The sequence below is a fragment of the Mytilus californianus genome, unplaced genomic scaffold (genome assembly GCF_021869535.1).
Source record: "Mytilus californianus isolate M0D057914Y unplaced genomic scaffold, xbMytCali1.0.p SCAF_9, whole genome shotgun sequence".
Taxonomy (NCBI): domain Eukaryota; kingdom Metazoa; phylum Mollusca; class Bivalvia; order Mytilida; family Mytilidae; genus Mytilus; species Mytilus californianus.
In genome coordinates this window covers 77975430-77993875 of record NW_026262745.1, presented here as the reverse complement: position 1 = coordinate 77993875, position 18446 = coordinate 77975430, and the positions used below count along the sequence as shown (strand labels likewise).

At 32.9% G+C, this 18446-nt stretch overlaps 1 protein-coding gene across 1 annotated transcript; it reads left to right on the top strand.

Annotated features, from left to right (window-relative positions):
• The first annotated feature begins 5785 nt into the window (after positions 1–5785).
• Positions 5786–18004, top strand: LOC127716296 (glutamate receptor U1-like). Its single transcript, XM_052222457.1, has 7 exons — positions 5786–5914; positions 6307–6339; positions 8490–8681; positions 10925–11166; positions 13143–13234; positions 14287–15047; positions 16669–18004. The coding sequence occupies exons 1-7, from the start codon at positions 5849–5851 to the stop codon at positions 16732–16734; spliced, it is 1452 nt and encodes a 483-aa protein (XP_052078417.1). The 5' UTR covers positions 5786–5848; the 3' UTR covers positions 16735–18004.
• Positions 18005–18446: the final 442 nt, after the last annotated feature.

Here is an 18446-nt window from a genome sequence, read left to right as displayed (position 1 = left end):
ATGTAAATTAATGTTACTTCATGGTTACAAATATGTTTTCCTTCTGTTTCCATATTCATTGTTTCCAAAGATACTAAATGTGTACTTGGTAATTAAGATAATAAGTAATATGCATTCTGTAAATTGTTTACGCTAGAAATCAATAAATTACTAAATGTCTTAAAATACACATGGAATGTGGATATATTGCAGTAGTTTGTATGTCCAAGTCAATATTCCGGTACATTTTGTTCCTGTCCTTATATAGATATAAGAAGATGTGGTATGAGTGCCAATGAGACAACTCTCCATCCAATATAGTCCAATTTCAAATTACAAACTCGTGTTTCCAAATTTTGGTAGATTGATTGCATTTTTCGGCGAGGATTAAAATATTCAAAGCGACAGTTGTTTGCATGATTTCAGTTTGTTTACAAAAACAATTGATTTTTTGAAATGACTTAAGGGCCCTTTTTTACATTGATTTGTGTTTCTCACAAAGTCGGTGTTACTTTGAAACAAGAATTTGTTAATTGTTGCATATGTTGCATTACAGTAGGTACTGGACCAAATGATATGTAATAGTTATAAAAAAAAAGTATTATAACAAACGGCATATATATGGAATGAAATGTTCATGATTTATATAAGATAAAGAAATATAGGAAGCTTGATAAATATATATTAAAAATTTCATATATCATTGCAATGTGAAAATGTTTTTCAAAATCATTGTATATTGTGTTCTGTGTGTAAATGTCATACTGTCCATCAAGAGTCCTTAATTGGGACAATAATTTTTTTTTTCTTATTTTGATATGTATATATATATTTTAGTTTGATCGTAAAATTATGTAAAGCAGTTTCACTTGGCAAAACCTAATTTTGGTCAAATACCGATTAAATGGTAAAATTATATCACAAAATTATGTCCTTTGTTTAAATTCATGATTGAAATTCTTATGCCGATATTGGCCCTGTGAAGTGACAAAAAATAAAAGAGAAATAAGGTGGATCCTTTATAACTAAAACATATCTACGTATATCGTTATTTGTTATTATAGTGTAAAATCATATTTTTGTGACGTCATTAATGTGACGTAATACCCGGAATCAAACCGGAACTGGCTAAAATATCATTGTACCTTGTCTTTTCTGACGCCCTGGAAAATTATACAAACACAGTTACAAGTCTAATGGTTATCATTTTATGAACTATACTAGTTAGTGATCCTTCTGCAGTAATTTTTTTCAATTTCTGAGACAGGGCCGTTTTTAACCCTTCGTGGCCCTACTCCTTAAGGCAAATGAACTTGTAAATTGACGAAAAATAATTGGGGATCGAAATTAACAAAATAATATTATTGTACTTACTTAACTTTTTTTTTTACTCAATACTCGGACTACATGATTTGTTCTCGAAACACCAAAAAGACGTGTTGTTCTGCATTTTTTTAGATTACAGGCAGAAGTGGGAAAAGTAACACAAATAAAATAAACAGCTGCGCCATGAGCGTATGATACGCCCGTCGTCTTGTGTGTGAATTTTTATGCAATAAGCATAAATAGTTTCTGACATACGGCGTGACATGCGAAAACCCCCTTTTTTTTTACAAAAAACTCAATATCTCTAAAATAAAATTTTGAGTCAAAACCAAAAAGTATACAGATCTTTAGATTAATATAACTAAGAAGTGTGTAAAATTTGAAGCAATAATCATAAATCGTTTTTGAGATACGGCGCGATATGTGAAAACCCCCCTTTAAAAAAAAAAAATCAATATCTCAAAAATAGAATTTTGAATCAAAACCAAAAAGTATACAGATCTTTAGATTAATATAACTAAGAAGTGTGTAAAATTTTAAGCAATAATCATAAATCGTTTTTGAGATACGGCGCGACATGTGAAAAACCCCTCCCCCTTTTTTTACAAAATACTCAATAACTCAAAAATGAAATTTTGAATCATCATCAAAAAGTATACAGATCTTTAGGTTAATATAACTAAGAAGTGTATAAAGTTTTAAGCAATAATCATAAACTGTTTTTGAGATACGGCGCGACATGTGAAAAACCCCTCCCCCTTTTTTTAACAAAATACTCAATTACTCAAAAATAAAATTTTGAATCATCATCAAAAAGTATACAGATCTTAAGGTTAATATAACTAAGAAGTGTATAAAGTTTTAAGCAATAATCATAAACTGTTTTTGAGATACGGCGCGACATGTGAAAAAAAAAACATACACCTGTTTTAGTTACTAAGTCCCATAACTCAAAAAGTTTTAATCTTATTTTCACCAAAAAGTATACAGATCGTTTGACCATCATAAGAAACAACTATGTTAAGTTTCATGAAATTTGGATAAGTCATTCTCAAGTTACGGTGCGACATGTTTACGCCGGACAGACAGACGGACAGACGGACAGACGGACGGACACCGGACATTTGTATACCATAATACGTCCCGTCATAAATTGACGGGCGTATAAAAAGAAGAAAAAAAAAAGATACGAAGAAATACTCTTATAGATGCTCTGTCTGATGTAACAATTTGCTTCTGGGAAACTAAAGTAACGATACAAATATTTTATCAGTTGTTCAAATCTATAAAACAATGTCGAAGTATTAAATCCAAGTAAGTGAACCAAAATTGAATACAACAGCAATAACAATGCGTTTTTTTTTTGCTTTGGCATTGTCAGGTGCGTGTTAAGATTTTGGGCCAGGAATTAATACACCACATTCTTTCTTTTACACAATAAAGAAAATCATTGGAATTACTAAATAAACATGAAGTGTTTTTTATTTTAATTAAAACAATGTTTTTGTAAAAGATTCTTTTTTACGTACAAACCTTTAAAATTTCAATATGAACATAAGTTACCGCTATATTTTGTATTTTCAAAAGAAAGCCTAGACTTTGGGCAGAGCTCTAGACTTTGGGTTTAGTTCCCTTTTACGATTCTAAGCCATGTAAGTACAAAACGAGATGTGAAGAAAGGTTAACGTGACCGCAACTCGGCAACAAAAATAATAAAATAAATCGAGAGTTCAGCATATGGTTTTCAACAATATAGTTTGCTGTTTGGTATGGTTTTATTCATTGTTAAAGGCCATACGGTGACCTGTAATTATCCCTTACTTCTACGTCATTTGATCTCTGATGGAGAGTTGTCTCGTCGGCAATCGTACCAAATCTTCTTATTTTTATACTGGTGACTGTACAATACGTCAAGCTCTAAATCGCCTCGGGTCGAAAAAGTTGTAAATTACTTTAGCTGGACGTATCACTCGCCTAAAGTCGGCCGATTCCATTCCTCCATCTATAAGGATAGAAGGAGAGTAGCGTATTCACCCGAAGATTGTCGATTGTTGGGATGTCAAAATATGGCGGCGATAATCTAGTTTTTGACCAAACCTCATTGGTGGATCCAAGGTGGAAGAGGGGGGTATGGGGGGTTAGTTTTTCGTAAATTGTTTTGTTATAAATTAGGTCGTTAGTTTTCTCTATTGAATTGTTTCATATTATTCACTTCGGGGCTTTTTATATACGGTATGTTTTTTTTCTCTCCTTGGTGAAGGCCGTATGGTTGCCTATAACTGGTTACTCCAATTTCATTTGAACTTTGGTGAATAGTTGTCTCATTGGCATCATACCACATCCCCTTATTTGTATATTTAAAAAATCATGAAGACTAGATATCGGTTGCTTTACTTCATTGAACCTTAATTTCATCACTTTCATAAACACTACATGCAGGAACACATGATCTTGTGCAAATCCCAAAACAAATTGTTCTAATTAAAACCAAAAGAAATATTTTAGTATTGCCTCAGACTATATATGATTTTTGTTACTCCCCAAAAATACGAAATGCAGTGATTGGAAAACCGCTGGAAAATCCTAACGGTTATATTTATTTGCCAAGGCAGACTTGAGGGACAATTTCGATATTTCTTTAATTTATAAAAAGTTCCGTAAAAGCTTGTTATTATACAATCAATTTCTATATTTGTGATAAAATTAAGTAATCATTATAGTGTTTACCACTTAAACTATGATTCCTACACCACCGCTGTGGAAAAGCTTTTATAATTGTGAAGATGTTCTTTGAAATCCGGTACTTCGCAGCAACCATGCGCCTATCGAAATTGCTGAGATTTAATAGATTTCAAACAACAACAAAGCAGATTTTAATAATTCATTTATAAATGAAACAAAAGATGAAAAAAATGAAATACATCGATTAGTGATACTTCTAAATATTAGGCAGTACTTTGATTGCTTCAGTAAATTTATTCGTGATATATTTTATTAACGAACAAATTTGTCGTTTTTCTCAATGATGTATACCCTACATCTATGTTGATTCATATAAAAAATAAGAAGATGTGGTATGATTGCCAATGAGACAACTCTCAACCAAAAAACAAATTACGAATAATTAAACGTATGTAGTTAAATTGCTTCTTTACTAAACGTTTTTTAGTGGTTTTAAGACGTACAATGGGACTTCTCTTGATGAGATGTGAATTAGACACGGGTTGTTAAAAATGTAATAGGTATCTAAAAGAACGAACAAACGAGGTCGTACAATAGCTTTGAAACATTTGAGCTCTCCGCCCCGTACACCCCAATATTCCTTATTCAAATTTAAAGACCGTTTGAAAGATAAGATTTAACTTTGTTTAATTGATAAAGAACGGACAACGTATAGAAACAATTACTAGTATGATCTTTTATTTAAAGGGGCATTAGCTGCCAAATTTTTGTTCACCGATTTTACACAAATTCTCATATCTTATTTATAAAATACTAAATTGAATATCCATAAAACAAAAAGTCCAAACGAAACAATTAACGGTATTGGGATTGCTATAATTCATCAGCATTTCGTACGTATTTTAGACAAGACGCCATCTACATCTGATTATCCATCAAGATGACCTCCGAAGACTGCTGACGGTCGTATAACCCGATGTATAAAGCAATTCGAGCAATATTCCTGCATCACGTTCATGCATGAAATATATATCCAATTCACAAGGTATTCAAACGCGCACGCTAACTTAGATAAACTATAGATCAGCATTCTCTTGAAAAAGAGCTGCTTTATTCCAGGAATTTAAGAAAACAGTTCGAAACTTTTAAGAACGCCGTCATGAACCTTTACTTAAAATCTGTGTTATAGGTGGCAATGCTATCTTCCATGTGTCGTAACAAAAATCTAGTCCTCTCAATTTAACCTATCATCGGATTTTACTCATCAAGAGCAACACGACGCCAGTTACCAGTAAAGCAGAAACTGCATACCCTTCCAGATTATCTGAGAGTGCTACCCGGATTTTGAATTGGTTTGTGTTGTTAGATTTTATTTTTTCAGCATAGACAATTGGGTACAGAGAATAATGGACTGAAAATAGAATAGAGATCATGAACAAAAACAATATAGAAAACAGAAAAAATGGCATAAAATAAAGAAAACAGAAATTAGCCCCCCCCCCTTCCCTCTTTTTTTTTTTTTGCCCTTACCGTCAGTTTAATCCGTGCAATGTATTTTGCTTTACATAAATGTTCTGTTGAAAAATTATTTACAAATGTTGGGAAATATAGCCTTTCTTTAAACTTGTGGATAAAAAAATTGCTAAGAAATAAATTTATTAAACATTTTGAAAAAAATAACATGAAACGGATAGGTAAGAACCACGTGCTGGTGTACATGTATTGATTTTTAGTTTAAATTACTACTATATAAGAGGGACAGGTACGCTTAAAAATTTAAATAACGACATATGATACTTTTTGGTTGTGGGAATTATATGTGTGTGTCAATAAATAATTGTATACGTGTGACTGCTTGATCATGGATAGGTGGTATGGATACACAGTGTTTTTACTTGTCTGCGTTTTTTATATCTCTGCGACCGAGGTAGGGTTATTTCTAAATTTTATTGATTCATTTTACTATATCATTTAAAGGATAATTTTTGTACATTTATTTTATTATATAGAAAGCGTATAACCTTGGGGTATTTCACGCCCCTTTTGATGGTCTTTTTACTTTTTGCAATTGTCTCTGGTTCATTCGTTTAAACACGTTATTTTTCAAATAATCTAGTCTTTACTCCCCCTCCCCTTTCACTATTATTGTGTTGCCTCTGCTTGTCAATTCAAGATTCTGAAATAATGTAAAGCACATTAAAATTATATATTATTGCTTTTTGCTTGCCTTTTCTCTATGTTCCCTGTATGAACGAACAGTTTTTAGAAATAATTTGATGTTTGAAAAAAAGTTATTGTAGTCCACATTTATTTTAACAGGGTTTGACTGAATACCGAGTTACTACAGTTATTGTAAGTGTTACGTATTTGCAATACACATACAAAGTAAATGCGAGATATACGTCAATGAGACAATAAGCAAACAACAACAACAAAAAATGAACGAAGGCATCTATATGGAATCACTGAAATGGTATTCAACAACAAGACAAAAGTGCATATTATTTACAATATACAGGAGGCACAACCGCATAGGGCATTGACCTCTCTTGCGTCCTTTCTAATTTGTTTTTGTAGATTTTTTTTTAGTAAATATTCGTTAAAAATAGCATTTTTTCACTTATTTAATGTGCTCTTGCTTTTATCCGTACGATATTACAATAACATTAGTTTATTATATATGCTACCCGTTTATCATTTTTCCACGAAAAAAAAAACAAAAAAAAAAACCCACCAAAACAGACAAAAAGTGGAAAGGACAAAAGGAGTGCCCATGCCCCAATCGCCAGTGACAGATGGCGGACCTAGGTTTTGAGGAAAGAAGGAGAGGGGCGTATATGTGACATATTGTCAGTAATGTTAATAACAGCACAGAGCGTATCGAGAAAACTTTTTTCGACGATTTTATGCCAGTATGTAAAAATAGCGGGGAACCTATCGAGGCTTATTTTTTTCGACGATTTTATGCCAAAATTGATACTTTTTTTTCGATTAGAAGGACGTAAACTATCATAGTTGTTTTTTTTATACCATATATACATGAACATTTTATAAATGTCAAACTGTAACAATTTAATTTGTCACATCCTTCACGTCTCAAATTACCCGTCTACTAATTATTAGACAGATAAAGATAATTTAATCACCATTATCATAATCGTTAACCAGTGCAAAATAAAAACCATTCTCATTAGGAACAGTTAAGGTACACCATAATTGATTCATAAACACGCCGACATATTATCTCACATAACCAACATGACCTTGATGACCTTGCTATTCATAAAACTGCAAGGTTGCAAATAAAAGCGTAAACCTCGAATAAAATAAAACGATTTGAAGCAGTTATAGAATGAAAAAGGTCAAACATGTTTTGTGTTACTGGTGCTGGCTTGGTGAACGGTGTCAATTTTGTACAGTCATTGTCATTCAAAAAAATTGTGATTTGATCACACCTTTTGTGCAGTCAGTCAGACGAATTTGTTAAAGGTCAAATGAAAAAAAATATCGACTTATTCAATACACAAAACAGAGTAGATAACTTGAGTGCATTGAATTTTATTTTCTAATCTTAGTTGGTGTAATGTATATCATGCTGGGTTGAGAGTGGGAGCGGGGGCTGCACATACCATGAACTGTGTGGTAGGGATGAGGTCAATATTTTAAGCTTTATGAATCTATATGATAAGGTCGAAAAATTAAGACGTAATATATGTAAGGTTGCTGATTATATCATAAATATTTACAACTAATCAGATTTTTCTCTCAGATTTGTCGTAAATGCATCATATAGTTTTCAAATTTATTTATCTCTCCATTTAGAGCATAATCATTATAGCTATTATTAGTAAGTATATTTCGTGTATAAATATAAAAGGTACGTATTTCTATTTTTCAAAGTATGTTAAAAGGGTGAGGTTCTGGATGTCTCAGTCGCTCACCCTTATCACAAAAGTTTATAGTCCACCCCCTCCTTTTCCCTAAAAAGAAAAAAAAAATTTGTCTTTTGCTTAAATTTTAGTGTTGCTAAATATTTCATTAATATTCATGGGGGCGGCAAAAAACAATAACAATGTAATAGCTATAGTAAATCTATTAGGATGATGGGCGGACATTTCTACAGCCACTTGAAAACGGCGGTATGTTCGATAGGAACGAACAATTTGTCATACAACAGGCCAACTACAGACCCTTTAAAAACTTTTGGTAGTATTTTTAACGCGCAAAGTGCGCAGCATTCTCTCTTCATCGGATATATTGTTCCTACCCGATCGAACCTGGCTGCGTATTTATACATGTCACACTGCCAAACGGATGCACTTGCAGAGACTTGGTACCACTCAGACGAAGAAACTGGGACCAATTTCTATACAAAAGTGCTAATTGAATCAATTTGAAAATTCCCATTTTACATGGGCAATCTTATCAGTTTGCATGTATGTCGTCGTATATATGATGAAGGGATCCATCATTCTTAACATGCATTTAAATATTATTTACAGCATCCGCCACTTGTAATGTCTCAAGGTGATGGTAATAAAAGAAAGTTTGTTGGTCTTTTACCAGACCTTCTGGCCAAAATAGGTCCTATGATGAATGCAACCTTTTCCATGAAGCACGTGCAAGATGGCAGATATGGAATGTTAGACAACACCGGAAATTGGACCGGAATGATAGGAGAGCTTGTAAACAATGTAAGTAGTATTTAATGCTATGATATGAATATGTTACAGGAGGGGGTCAGTGACGACACCTCCCGGGACGTGAAGTGGCTAGTACTTCGTCCCTATTCGATCCTCGGGATACCTGATATCAGATTTTGGCAGAATAGAGACACAAATCAAATAGAACTCAACAATTTATTTACAAATGTACACCATTCAATTAGAACAGTCAAATGAAATGAAAAAGAATACTATTTCAAAAGTTAAGTTCAAAAATGAAATGGAAAAGAAAAGTATTTCAGGTCAAATGAATGAAAATAAAATAGTTATTCAAATCAAAAACTTAGATGATTAAGTAACTGTATACTTCGCGTTGTGTTTTAGAATTTAGAAAATCGTACCAAAATAATGCCAATGTAGTTGCTGTTTAATAACTCGAGTGGAATGATTCATTCCGGCTAGCTGGTATATAGAGAAGGGTGGCAGTGAAAAGTAAAATCACAAAAATACTGAACTCCGAGGAAAATTCAAAAAGGAAAGTCCCCAATCAAATGGCAAAATAAAAAATACAAACACATCAAACGAATGGATAACAACTGTCATATTCCTGACTTGGTACAAGCATTTTCTTTTGTAGAAAATGGTGGATTGAACCAGCGTTATACTGCCGACTCCACAGATACGTGTGGGGATTTTTTTTTTTATCTTTGTGTTTACCCCACCGGAGCAATTCCTGATCAAGTGATAAGAAAAATGTTATCAATTTCAAAGATATAAATAAAAATATGGTATTGAAGAAAACTTGAATGAATTAATATTCATCAAATATATAAAGTAATATAAAAATTTAAATACTTTTATAATTAAAATATTAAAGCTACTTTGTATTTTAGCCTGTCTAGATCAAATTAAACATAACATAAACATTTAATTAGAAAAGTACTAATCTGAAACAATTAAAGGGAGACTACCTAAACCACATTCATTATTACAAATAAAATAAAATGTGTAATATCCGTAACTGAGACAGTAACCGAAGAACACAACACACCACGTGACATCTATAATTATTAAGTTTCTTGTACTCATAATGTTATCGAAATATTGAACCAATGCGTGCATAATATATGGATAACAAAAGTACAAATGTTTAACGTATTATCGATAAAAATATTTCATTCATTGATTGTTGATCGAAAACTCATTAGCCAGTTAACCGTTGAGTTTGTGCAGAAGTTTATCGGTTCATGACATAGATAAACAATCACCAAAGAGCACGGGAGAACGTCAAAAATGAGTAAAGCCACTGATTATTTTATATATTTTATATATTTCCATGTGCGTTCCCAATTGTTGATAAACTATTCCTTAACAGTTGTTAAATGATTTGGTGTATCTAATTTATTTTTTAAGAATCAGTTATTACTGATCATTACTATTTACCTTCCAGTGCACGTTTGTTTCACGATTTCCCCTCGCACTTGCGCTGTGCGGAAGCCGAGTTCTAACGAGATGTCTTGTAGTTAAGGTCACTGCAAACGAGCAAATATTGACGAATAAGAGTACGGGAAGACAATTGTTCAATAGAAGTACATTATGAGATTTTGATAATATAACAGATTTTGTTTTACAAGAAGGTTCTTGAAACCATCTCCCCCCCAAAAAAAAAGATTTAAAAAAAAGAAGAAGAAAACACATATTTCCATATTACAAAAACAAAAACAGCATTATTTCTGTCTTAGAGGAACACATTTTTTTCAACTTTAATAAGAATTTTTTTTTTTTCAAAAGAATACAGGGACAAATAGTTTCTTTACTTATTTGCATGCAGTAGAAACAAACTATATTTTTCTACTCCCCCTCCCCTGAAACAACTTTATAAAAAGATTCAAAATATGTAAAATCAAACAACTTATTAACAACAAGCCCCCGGATGTTCCTTTTCCACAGAAATGTTACCCTGAAAGGGAGACAAGATTACATTTGTTGTTCATAGTGAAGTAGGTTTGGGATGTAGGACACATTTAAAACTATCATTGATAATCTAAATCAAGGGCTGATCCAGTATTTTCAAAAGGGGTGGGGCGTAATTCCATATAATGAAATAAATTACTGAACACAATTTGGACAGTTTTAAATCGTGCGAAGCATGCTATTATTTTTTGTTTTTGCTTTCAAAAAATAAGGGGGGTGGGGGTTACGCTCTCTACGCCATATCCTGAATCAGACATGTAACGAACAATAATTTTTATGAAACATGAATTTTATTCCAGCAATCGGATATAGCAGCAGCGGCAATGACCGTTACAGTCCAACGAGCAAATGCGGTACATTTTTCGCAGCCAGTACTAGAATTTGGACTATCTATTGTTATGAAAAAGCCTACTGCTGATGGAATATCCTGGAAGAGATGGAAGGGTTTACTTAGCTTTCTCAAACCTTTCACAACTGGAGTATGGATTGCTGTTATTTGTTCCTATGCCATTGTTTCTTTGCTTTACGGACTTATTCTACAGTAAGATTTTATTTGTCATTGGCGTAACTATGAAGTGCTTGATGATTAAGCAGTAAGAGGTCAGGCTTTAATAATTCAGATTACAATTCTATATGAAATTGTCTCGAAGTGTCAATCTATAAGAGTGCGTTGAACGCATGCAACTACAGGATGAGGGTCAGGATGGGGTTTAAAAATGAAAAAAAAAAATAATTGGGTGGAGGCCCGGGAGGGATGAAAAATAAATATAATAAGGATAGAGAAAATTGTCTGGAAATTAAAGAACACAGAATTTAAGACCTCCCCCTTAAAGGGTTTCCTTTGAAACCTTTTTTTTTAAAGTTCTACTAAACAATCTCATGCTAGTAGGATCTATTTTCCCTAAATGATGATATTTTTCAGCCGTCAGTGAATTTGCCTATTTACATGTATTTTTAAAATTATAAGAGGATGTAAATGTAAAAGACAAACTTGATCAGCAATAAGAGATCTAAAAAACTGTTTGTATGATTTTGTTCGGTCGAAATTGGAACGTTAAGTTCGATGTCTCACGAAGGGAGAGTTCCATGCTCTCTGCACGTCAAATAGCGTTTGCATCAGTAGGTGACCTAGGCCTGCTGCAAGTAAAAAAAAAAACACGCCCCTGATCCAATTTCTTTTCTTCGCCCTTTAAACTCCGTAAACCCCCTTTGTAGGACGAACTTACCCTTTCAATTCATTGTTGACTAATTTGGTACGGTCCTGAAATTTGAAATATTTGCCACTGGGCTTTATGTGATGCTTGTTTTAGTGGAAGACAATTTGATTTTGAGAGGGAGTAGGTGGTTTGTAAATTTGTTATACATTTGTTTTATCATGATGTTTACGTAAAAACATGCGATTCTGGTATTTGAGGAAAATTGAAATGCACTCGAACTGCCCAAGATTTGAAAACAATTAATTCATTTCTGGAAAATATCAAATTTGAATACTTTTACCATGTGGATCTGTCTCGGCATGTAGTTCGGATTGTTTCAAGTCAGATTAGCGAACTTTGCTTGTTTTTATATTTAATAATTGTTTTTATTATTGTTATTACGATTGAATATAAGTCATTAAAAAGGATCCAATGTTAAGTCATTAGCACAAAAACTGAGTAAATAAATATTTTTGTAGAGAGATATTTTGAATATCCTACCACCTTATTGCGAAAAAAATCAGAGCTATTGCCACTCTGTCGTAATCTGGTTTGAAAATAACAAAATTGTTTATTGATGTAATGTGTTATGGTGATTCAAAAGAACATGGGAAATTGGTCTTCTTACCCCAATCTGATATATTCACGTGTTTACAAAGTTGGATAACACTGTGACAAGATGTTCTCGTTTCCTTTTGTTCTGCGCGAGGAACAAAAGAAATACCATACACCTACCCGTCCGTCCGCCTTGTATGAAGTCTCAGGCATCCAATAATGCCTGTCATTTAGGAAATTTATGTAAAAGGTATTCAGTCATAGTGGAAGAGTTAAAAAAAATTAGTGCTGATTAACTATTTTTAAAAGAGTTTTCAAATTGTCCCTTGAACATCTAAATTATATTGAGATTTGCACTGCAAGCACTTTCAAGTCTTCATTTTCTTGTAGGATTTTATGAGATTTATGTCAAAGGTTTATACCAGCAATGTCTCGGACGAGGTAAACCATTTGCTCTAATCAAGAGTTATACCCTTGGACATGTAAACTCTGGGTAAAATTGAATTGAAATCGCTCTCAAGCCTACTTTTCTTGTCAGATTTTAAACAAAATTCATAGAAACAGATTTATATCAGTATTTATTTAGATGCGTTCGGTAATCATCGCCGATTAACTATGCTCGTTGGAAACAAAAACGAAACGGAAAATTGCATTGTAAGCAAGATCGGGCATACATTTCTTGTAGGACATTGATTAGCGAGAGTCATTCAAACGCTGTTCTTTTATTACATTATTCATTAGAATTATCATTTTCTTTCTATAACAGGTTTGATCCAATGGAAGAGGATGGTGCTGACAACATTAGGAAGAACATTACTCGTGGATTTCCCATAATGTTTTACAGATTTTGTTTTCAAGGTTGATATATATATTGTATTCTGAGTAATATTAATAAGAAATTTGAAAAAAAAGATGAACAAATATTCAAGAATTTCCATGTTATCATACTTGTGAAGCTTCAAAGATGCTTTACTTCTTCTGTACATATAAATGGACAATTTGACTATAGTAAATTGATTGAACAACACGAACCCCACCAAAAAATCTGCGTGAACTCATGGGCTTCGGAAGGGAAAAAATGCAATTGGTGAACTATCAGTGAATATTATTGATCAGTCATCAACACACAAATACCATCCTTGAAAAAGTTCCTGCATTTAGATATTTCACATAAACATTTTACTCTATAAAACTAATCTTTGGAGTATTTTCCTTTTACGTCGATCAGGGGATAAAAAAAAATATGCAGATGGTAAAAGGATAATTAATTGCTCTAAGCAGTACTTCGGGGATCTCATATCTGGAAATTCTGGACAATTCACACTCTTCTATTTGAAATACAACGCAAATTTTGGTTTTTTTTTTCTGTTATTTCTAAAACTCATTCTACTGATGTTGGAAGTCACTTCTAATCCCGCCTTTTTAAAATTGAATTAAAGCTGACTGACTAGTGTACAGTACTTAAGCGACTGTCGAAAGCACGTCTTTATTTGCAGATTTTAAGGCATTGATTTGTATCTATGTCATAAACGGAAATTCCGTCGCGTAATCGAAATAATTTCTTTTCTATCCCCCGAAATATGTTTGTGATAAAACGCTGTCATGAAAACGAAGGGCCATGGATTTTAGAATAAGTAACTTCTTTTGCAGAATATCCCTCAGCTCTTACGATTGTTTTTTTGTTGTTTTTTTCTTAATGGAAAACAAAACGGAGAAAAGATGAACGATAACGTTTAAGACTTTGGACCAATGTTGGCGAGATGTGCCTAATCTGATCGTTTAACGAAAACACTTTGCATACAACATTAATTGGTATATTTTTGTTGTATATAAGTAAAGATATTCCAAGATATTTCAAGATCTGACTTATTTTATTATTTTGAATTATCAATACATTTATTTCTTTACAGGCAGTTTTAGTCCATCGACTTGTACATCTCGTTCTGCAAAGATGCTCACATGTTTTTGGTGTATATTTGTTATCCTGATCTTTGCTTCATACATTACTTCCCTTGCTGTCGTGTTCCGTAGCGGAGACGACGAACTCCTAGAAACACCAATTCATTCGTTTGAAGATTTGCTCTACCAATCAGAAGTCGAATATGGAGTTATTGCTAATAGTATGACATACCAATATTTCACAGTAAATGCGAAAGATCAGACAGACGAAGCGATTGGAAAACAATTAAAGAAATCTAAAGATCAGATGCCGAAGAATACAGCTGAAGGAGTGAAACGTGTTCGTGATAGTAAAGGTGATTATGTTTTTATCACGGAGGAACTTTCTGCACGTACAGAGTCTGGAAAACCTCCTTGTGACCTGGTGCTCGTACATCATTCAAAACTTCGTCGGTCTTACTCCTTTGCGTGTAGACTGGATTTAAATGCATGTCATGATTTAGATGTTGCTTTGATCTCACTGAAAGAAAATGGCGTTCTTGAAGAGCTGATAAGTAAATGGTACAAGAATCAATGTGACACTGATTTTGATGACGATTACATAAAGTACGTCACTTCCTTTGAGGACAAGAAGTTCCAGTCAGGACTATTTTTTAGGACTGATGGGATATCTATCGATAAAATTGGGAGTCTATTTATATTGCTTTTACTTGGTATCGTGATTAGCATTGGGCTTCTGATTTTCGACATCTGCTTTGAAAAGAGGTTTGAGGTCAGTATAGGACTATTCAGATATTTTTAGATAAAATATATAATTGCGAAAACATGACAAAATCCACGGACTAATCCTTGCCTGTTATCGACTTGTTAATTCATTATAATATATATCCATAACGTCTCTAAAACAGGTCTACGTTTGTCGTCTTCACTTTAACACAAGTAATTGTGAAAATAATCATATATTTGATACACGCGTTTTAAATACATATAAACAAGGCTAAATGGGTGTAGTTTACAACATTCTAGTATATATTTACCAATTTTGAATTTTATAGGCATCCTCACACGTGCTAAATTAAAATACACACAAATGAACAAAACATTTGTATCCCGCAGAAAATCATAAGTACAAACAAATTCGCATCCAATATTCTACTTTGCCATCTTTTGTGTGCTAACTTGACAGTTCATTTTCGGGATCTCTTCACGTAAAAGAAATGCATTTTTTAATATCAGACAAAAATTTGGAATAGTAACTTTTCATTAACTTTTCATTTTTAGTTTTAAAAATAATTTGCAACAGGAAACACCTGATGTCAAGGACAACTGTATCCCAGGGGAAATTTAAAATAACGTATAGAAGGAGCAACCGACGTACTGTTTCTACCAGATTTGTATAGGCAATTACACAGTTTGTCATAAAGGGAAGCAGTTTCCGCGGCTTTGTAAAAAAACCTGAAAAATCATCCTAGAATGAAATTATTCATTTCCACTGCTTAACAGGGGAAATTCGCGATAATCTTTGTTTTTCCTTATTCTCGGACAAATAAATTGCTTGGCCTAGATGGCCGATTTGTCTAAGTAGTTTCTGAACATTGATCAATAGTCTGTCAAGATAAGGGTGTGAGTTCAAATCACGCTCGTGGTTAGGTGAAGTTGAATCCGATCTTAATTGACAAGGATTGATAGTTCTCTCCGGGTACTTCGATTTTCGTCACTAATAAATACTGACCGCCCTGATATATAACCTAGGTTGCTAAAACTGCGTCAGCCACAAAGACCAAAACATACAAACAAATACAATTTATATTTTCGATAGTGTAAACCATATATGTATCGTAGTAAAGTTTGCATCTACTAGTGATATTTATATGAAATAAGGTGAAATTATGATATATATTGAACATGTACCATACAATTCGTATTACTAAATGCACGTAAACGACGTCATTAGCCATATCCTGAAATATTGTAAACAAGACAGTTGGTGGAAGTAAAAAACTATTATGATTGGTGACTGCCATGGTTGGTCTCTTGTGGCATGCTAGCCTCTAATATACGAAACTGCGGTTTGGTCATTGCATGATATAACTGGAGAGTTTACAGTTTTTTTTAAGCTTCTCCCTTCATATGCATCATGTAGAGTAGAGACAGACACTGCATGGAAGACTCGAATTAAGAACTATGTTAAAATAAATTGGGTTACTGTCTGTCTGACTGTTAACATGGTTAATGTCTGCGTAATTTTATCTTTTGGACTACTCCGTCCAGCATGTTAAAATGAAAAATAAACTGGCTCAGCCTTTGGAATACATTTTCATGTGCTAATTCATATACATTTGATATTGTTTTATCAGATCATTATATATGTACTATTTCTTTTGTATTTTCAGAAAAAGATGAGGGGCACGACAAGAGATGATCAACCTTTCGAGAGCATAACAAATGATATGCAGTGATAGTATACATGCGTTTTCCCGCGTGACTTATGTTCTTTGTTTTGAGAAAAACAAGTGTGCCAAAAGTGCTTTATATCAGACATGTTCCATGAAGTTATATTTCCCTAAACGAGTGTGCAATAGGCATCAACTTGCAAAAAATCACGTTTGACGTGTGTTTCTTAATATTTACACACAACTAGTATACGAAAATACAATAACATATTCAAATGCTTAATAGTACAATGTAGTATGTAAATTTGATAACAGATTAATGATGTGAATTATCCTTCATGCTTAAGAATTTACTCCCGATTAGGTTTATTATGTCTAAAAGATTCAATGAACGTTAAACCGAATATGTTATCTATATAATTTTTGAGATGTTCGATTTTGAGCGCTCCTGGTGAATTTAAACGCAGAAAAGCGCTTCGGACGCATGCAATTTATAAAGAGTTGTTTTCATTTTCTTTAGTAAAAAAAGTACATAAATCTGTGAGGTTATAACTCGTACAATATTACTTCTACTCAACTGTAGAATTGCAATACAAACGTCGATGGCTTGTATAGTTTCCGGTTACTTGACACTCTCTTAAAGGGAGCTCGGTTTAGTCTAAAAATTTGATTTCCCTCCGTTTCTGACCTTTGAAAATCGTTTGTGGGTGTGATATTTTCCTGTTAAGCATCCAAATATGTTAACCTAAAATCATTTTCGGTCCCTTTTTAGACATTTTAATTGATAATTCTTACTAAGATAGTCATTTAAACGGAAATATAATCGAAGGATGACGAATTCGAACTTCATAACGATACTAGTTATTTTTCAGTTGTAGGCGATAAAACCCAAGCTTTGTAAAGTTGCTACTATCTATAAAAAAAACATTACACGAAATGTACTTGTACTAGAACGGCTGTATTATTAAGTTTCAGAAAGTCAAATGACAGCATGACCATTTTTCTGTTCTGTAATCTTATAATAACAATAGAAACTATAATCTTTTGCTTTTGTATTGTTGTTCTTTTTGTAATTCTGTATTACTTTGTACTTTGAAGAGACTAGGTATTGGTGAGCTGCTTTGCCTATTTTGTAAATGTTAATAGAAGTAACTGGACATATTGATGATTGTTATTGATTTGAATGTGTATAGAACTTTTTTTGTATGTCTTATGAAAAGTTGTAGAAATTCGATAGCTGTGTAGTTTAAAATACCCACCACATCATAGTGACTTGTATATGCTCTATTTCAGAAAAATAGCATTTTAAATACTAGTAAAGGTTTAACAAAAAATTTAGTTCCTGTTAACTCTTATGGTTGGGATCGTTTTTTACGATTAATGTGCATTAACACTAATTGCATTGATATTCACGCCGAGAATGAATTCTGTAATGTAAGTAGACTGTGATGAAAGACGGGATATTTTTATCGCCACCAGAAAAGGGGATATATTGAAAAGAAAAGTAGAAACCTGTATCATGTAATAATCTATGTTACCACACTTTGATGCGAAGAGACGGTACGTGCTGTTCTACTATGAGCATTCGGATTTATTTCCACACTCTCGTGTTGTTAAGTGTACGTGCATCAAAAAGTAAAATAACAAAAATACCGAACTCCGAGGAGAATTCAAAACGGAAAGTCCCTAATCAAATGGCAGAATCAAAAACTCAAAACGGATAACAACTGTCATATTTCTGACTTGGTACAGACATTTTCTTATGTAGAAAATAGTGG

Coding starts and splice junctions, on each gene's coding strand:
- LOC127716296 (XM_052222457.1), top strand. CDS start 5,849: ATGGATAGGTGGTATGGATACACAGTGTTTTTACTTGTCTGCGTTTTT. Junction 6,340..8,489: donor ACCGAGTTACTACAGTTATT/GTAAGTGTTACG, acceptor TATTATTTACAG/CATCCGCCACTTGTAATGTC. Junction 13,235..14,286: donor TTACAGATTTTGTTTTCAAG/GTTGATATATAT, acceptor ATTTCTTTACAG/GCAGTTTTAGTCCATCGACT.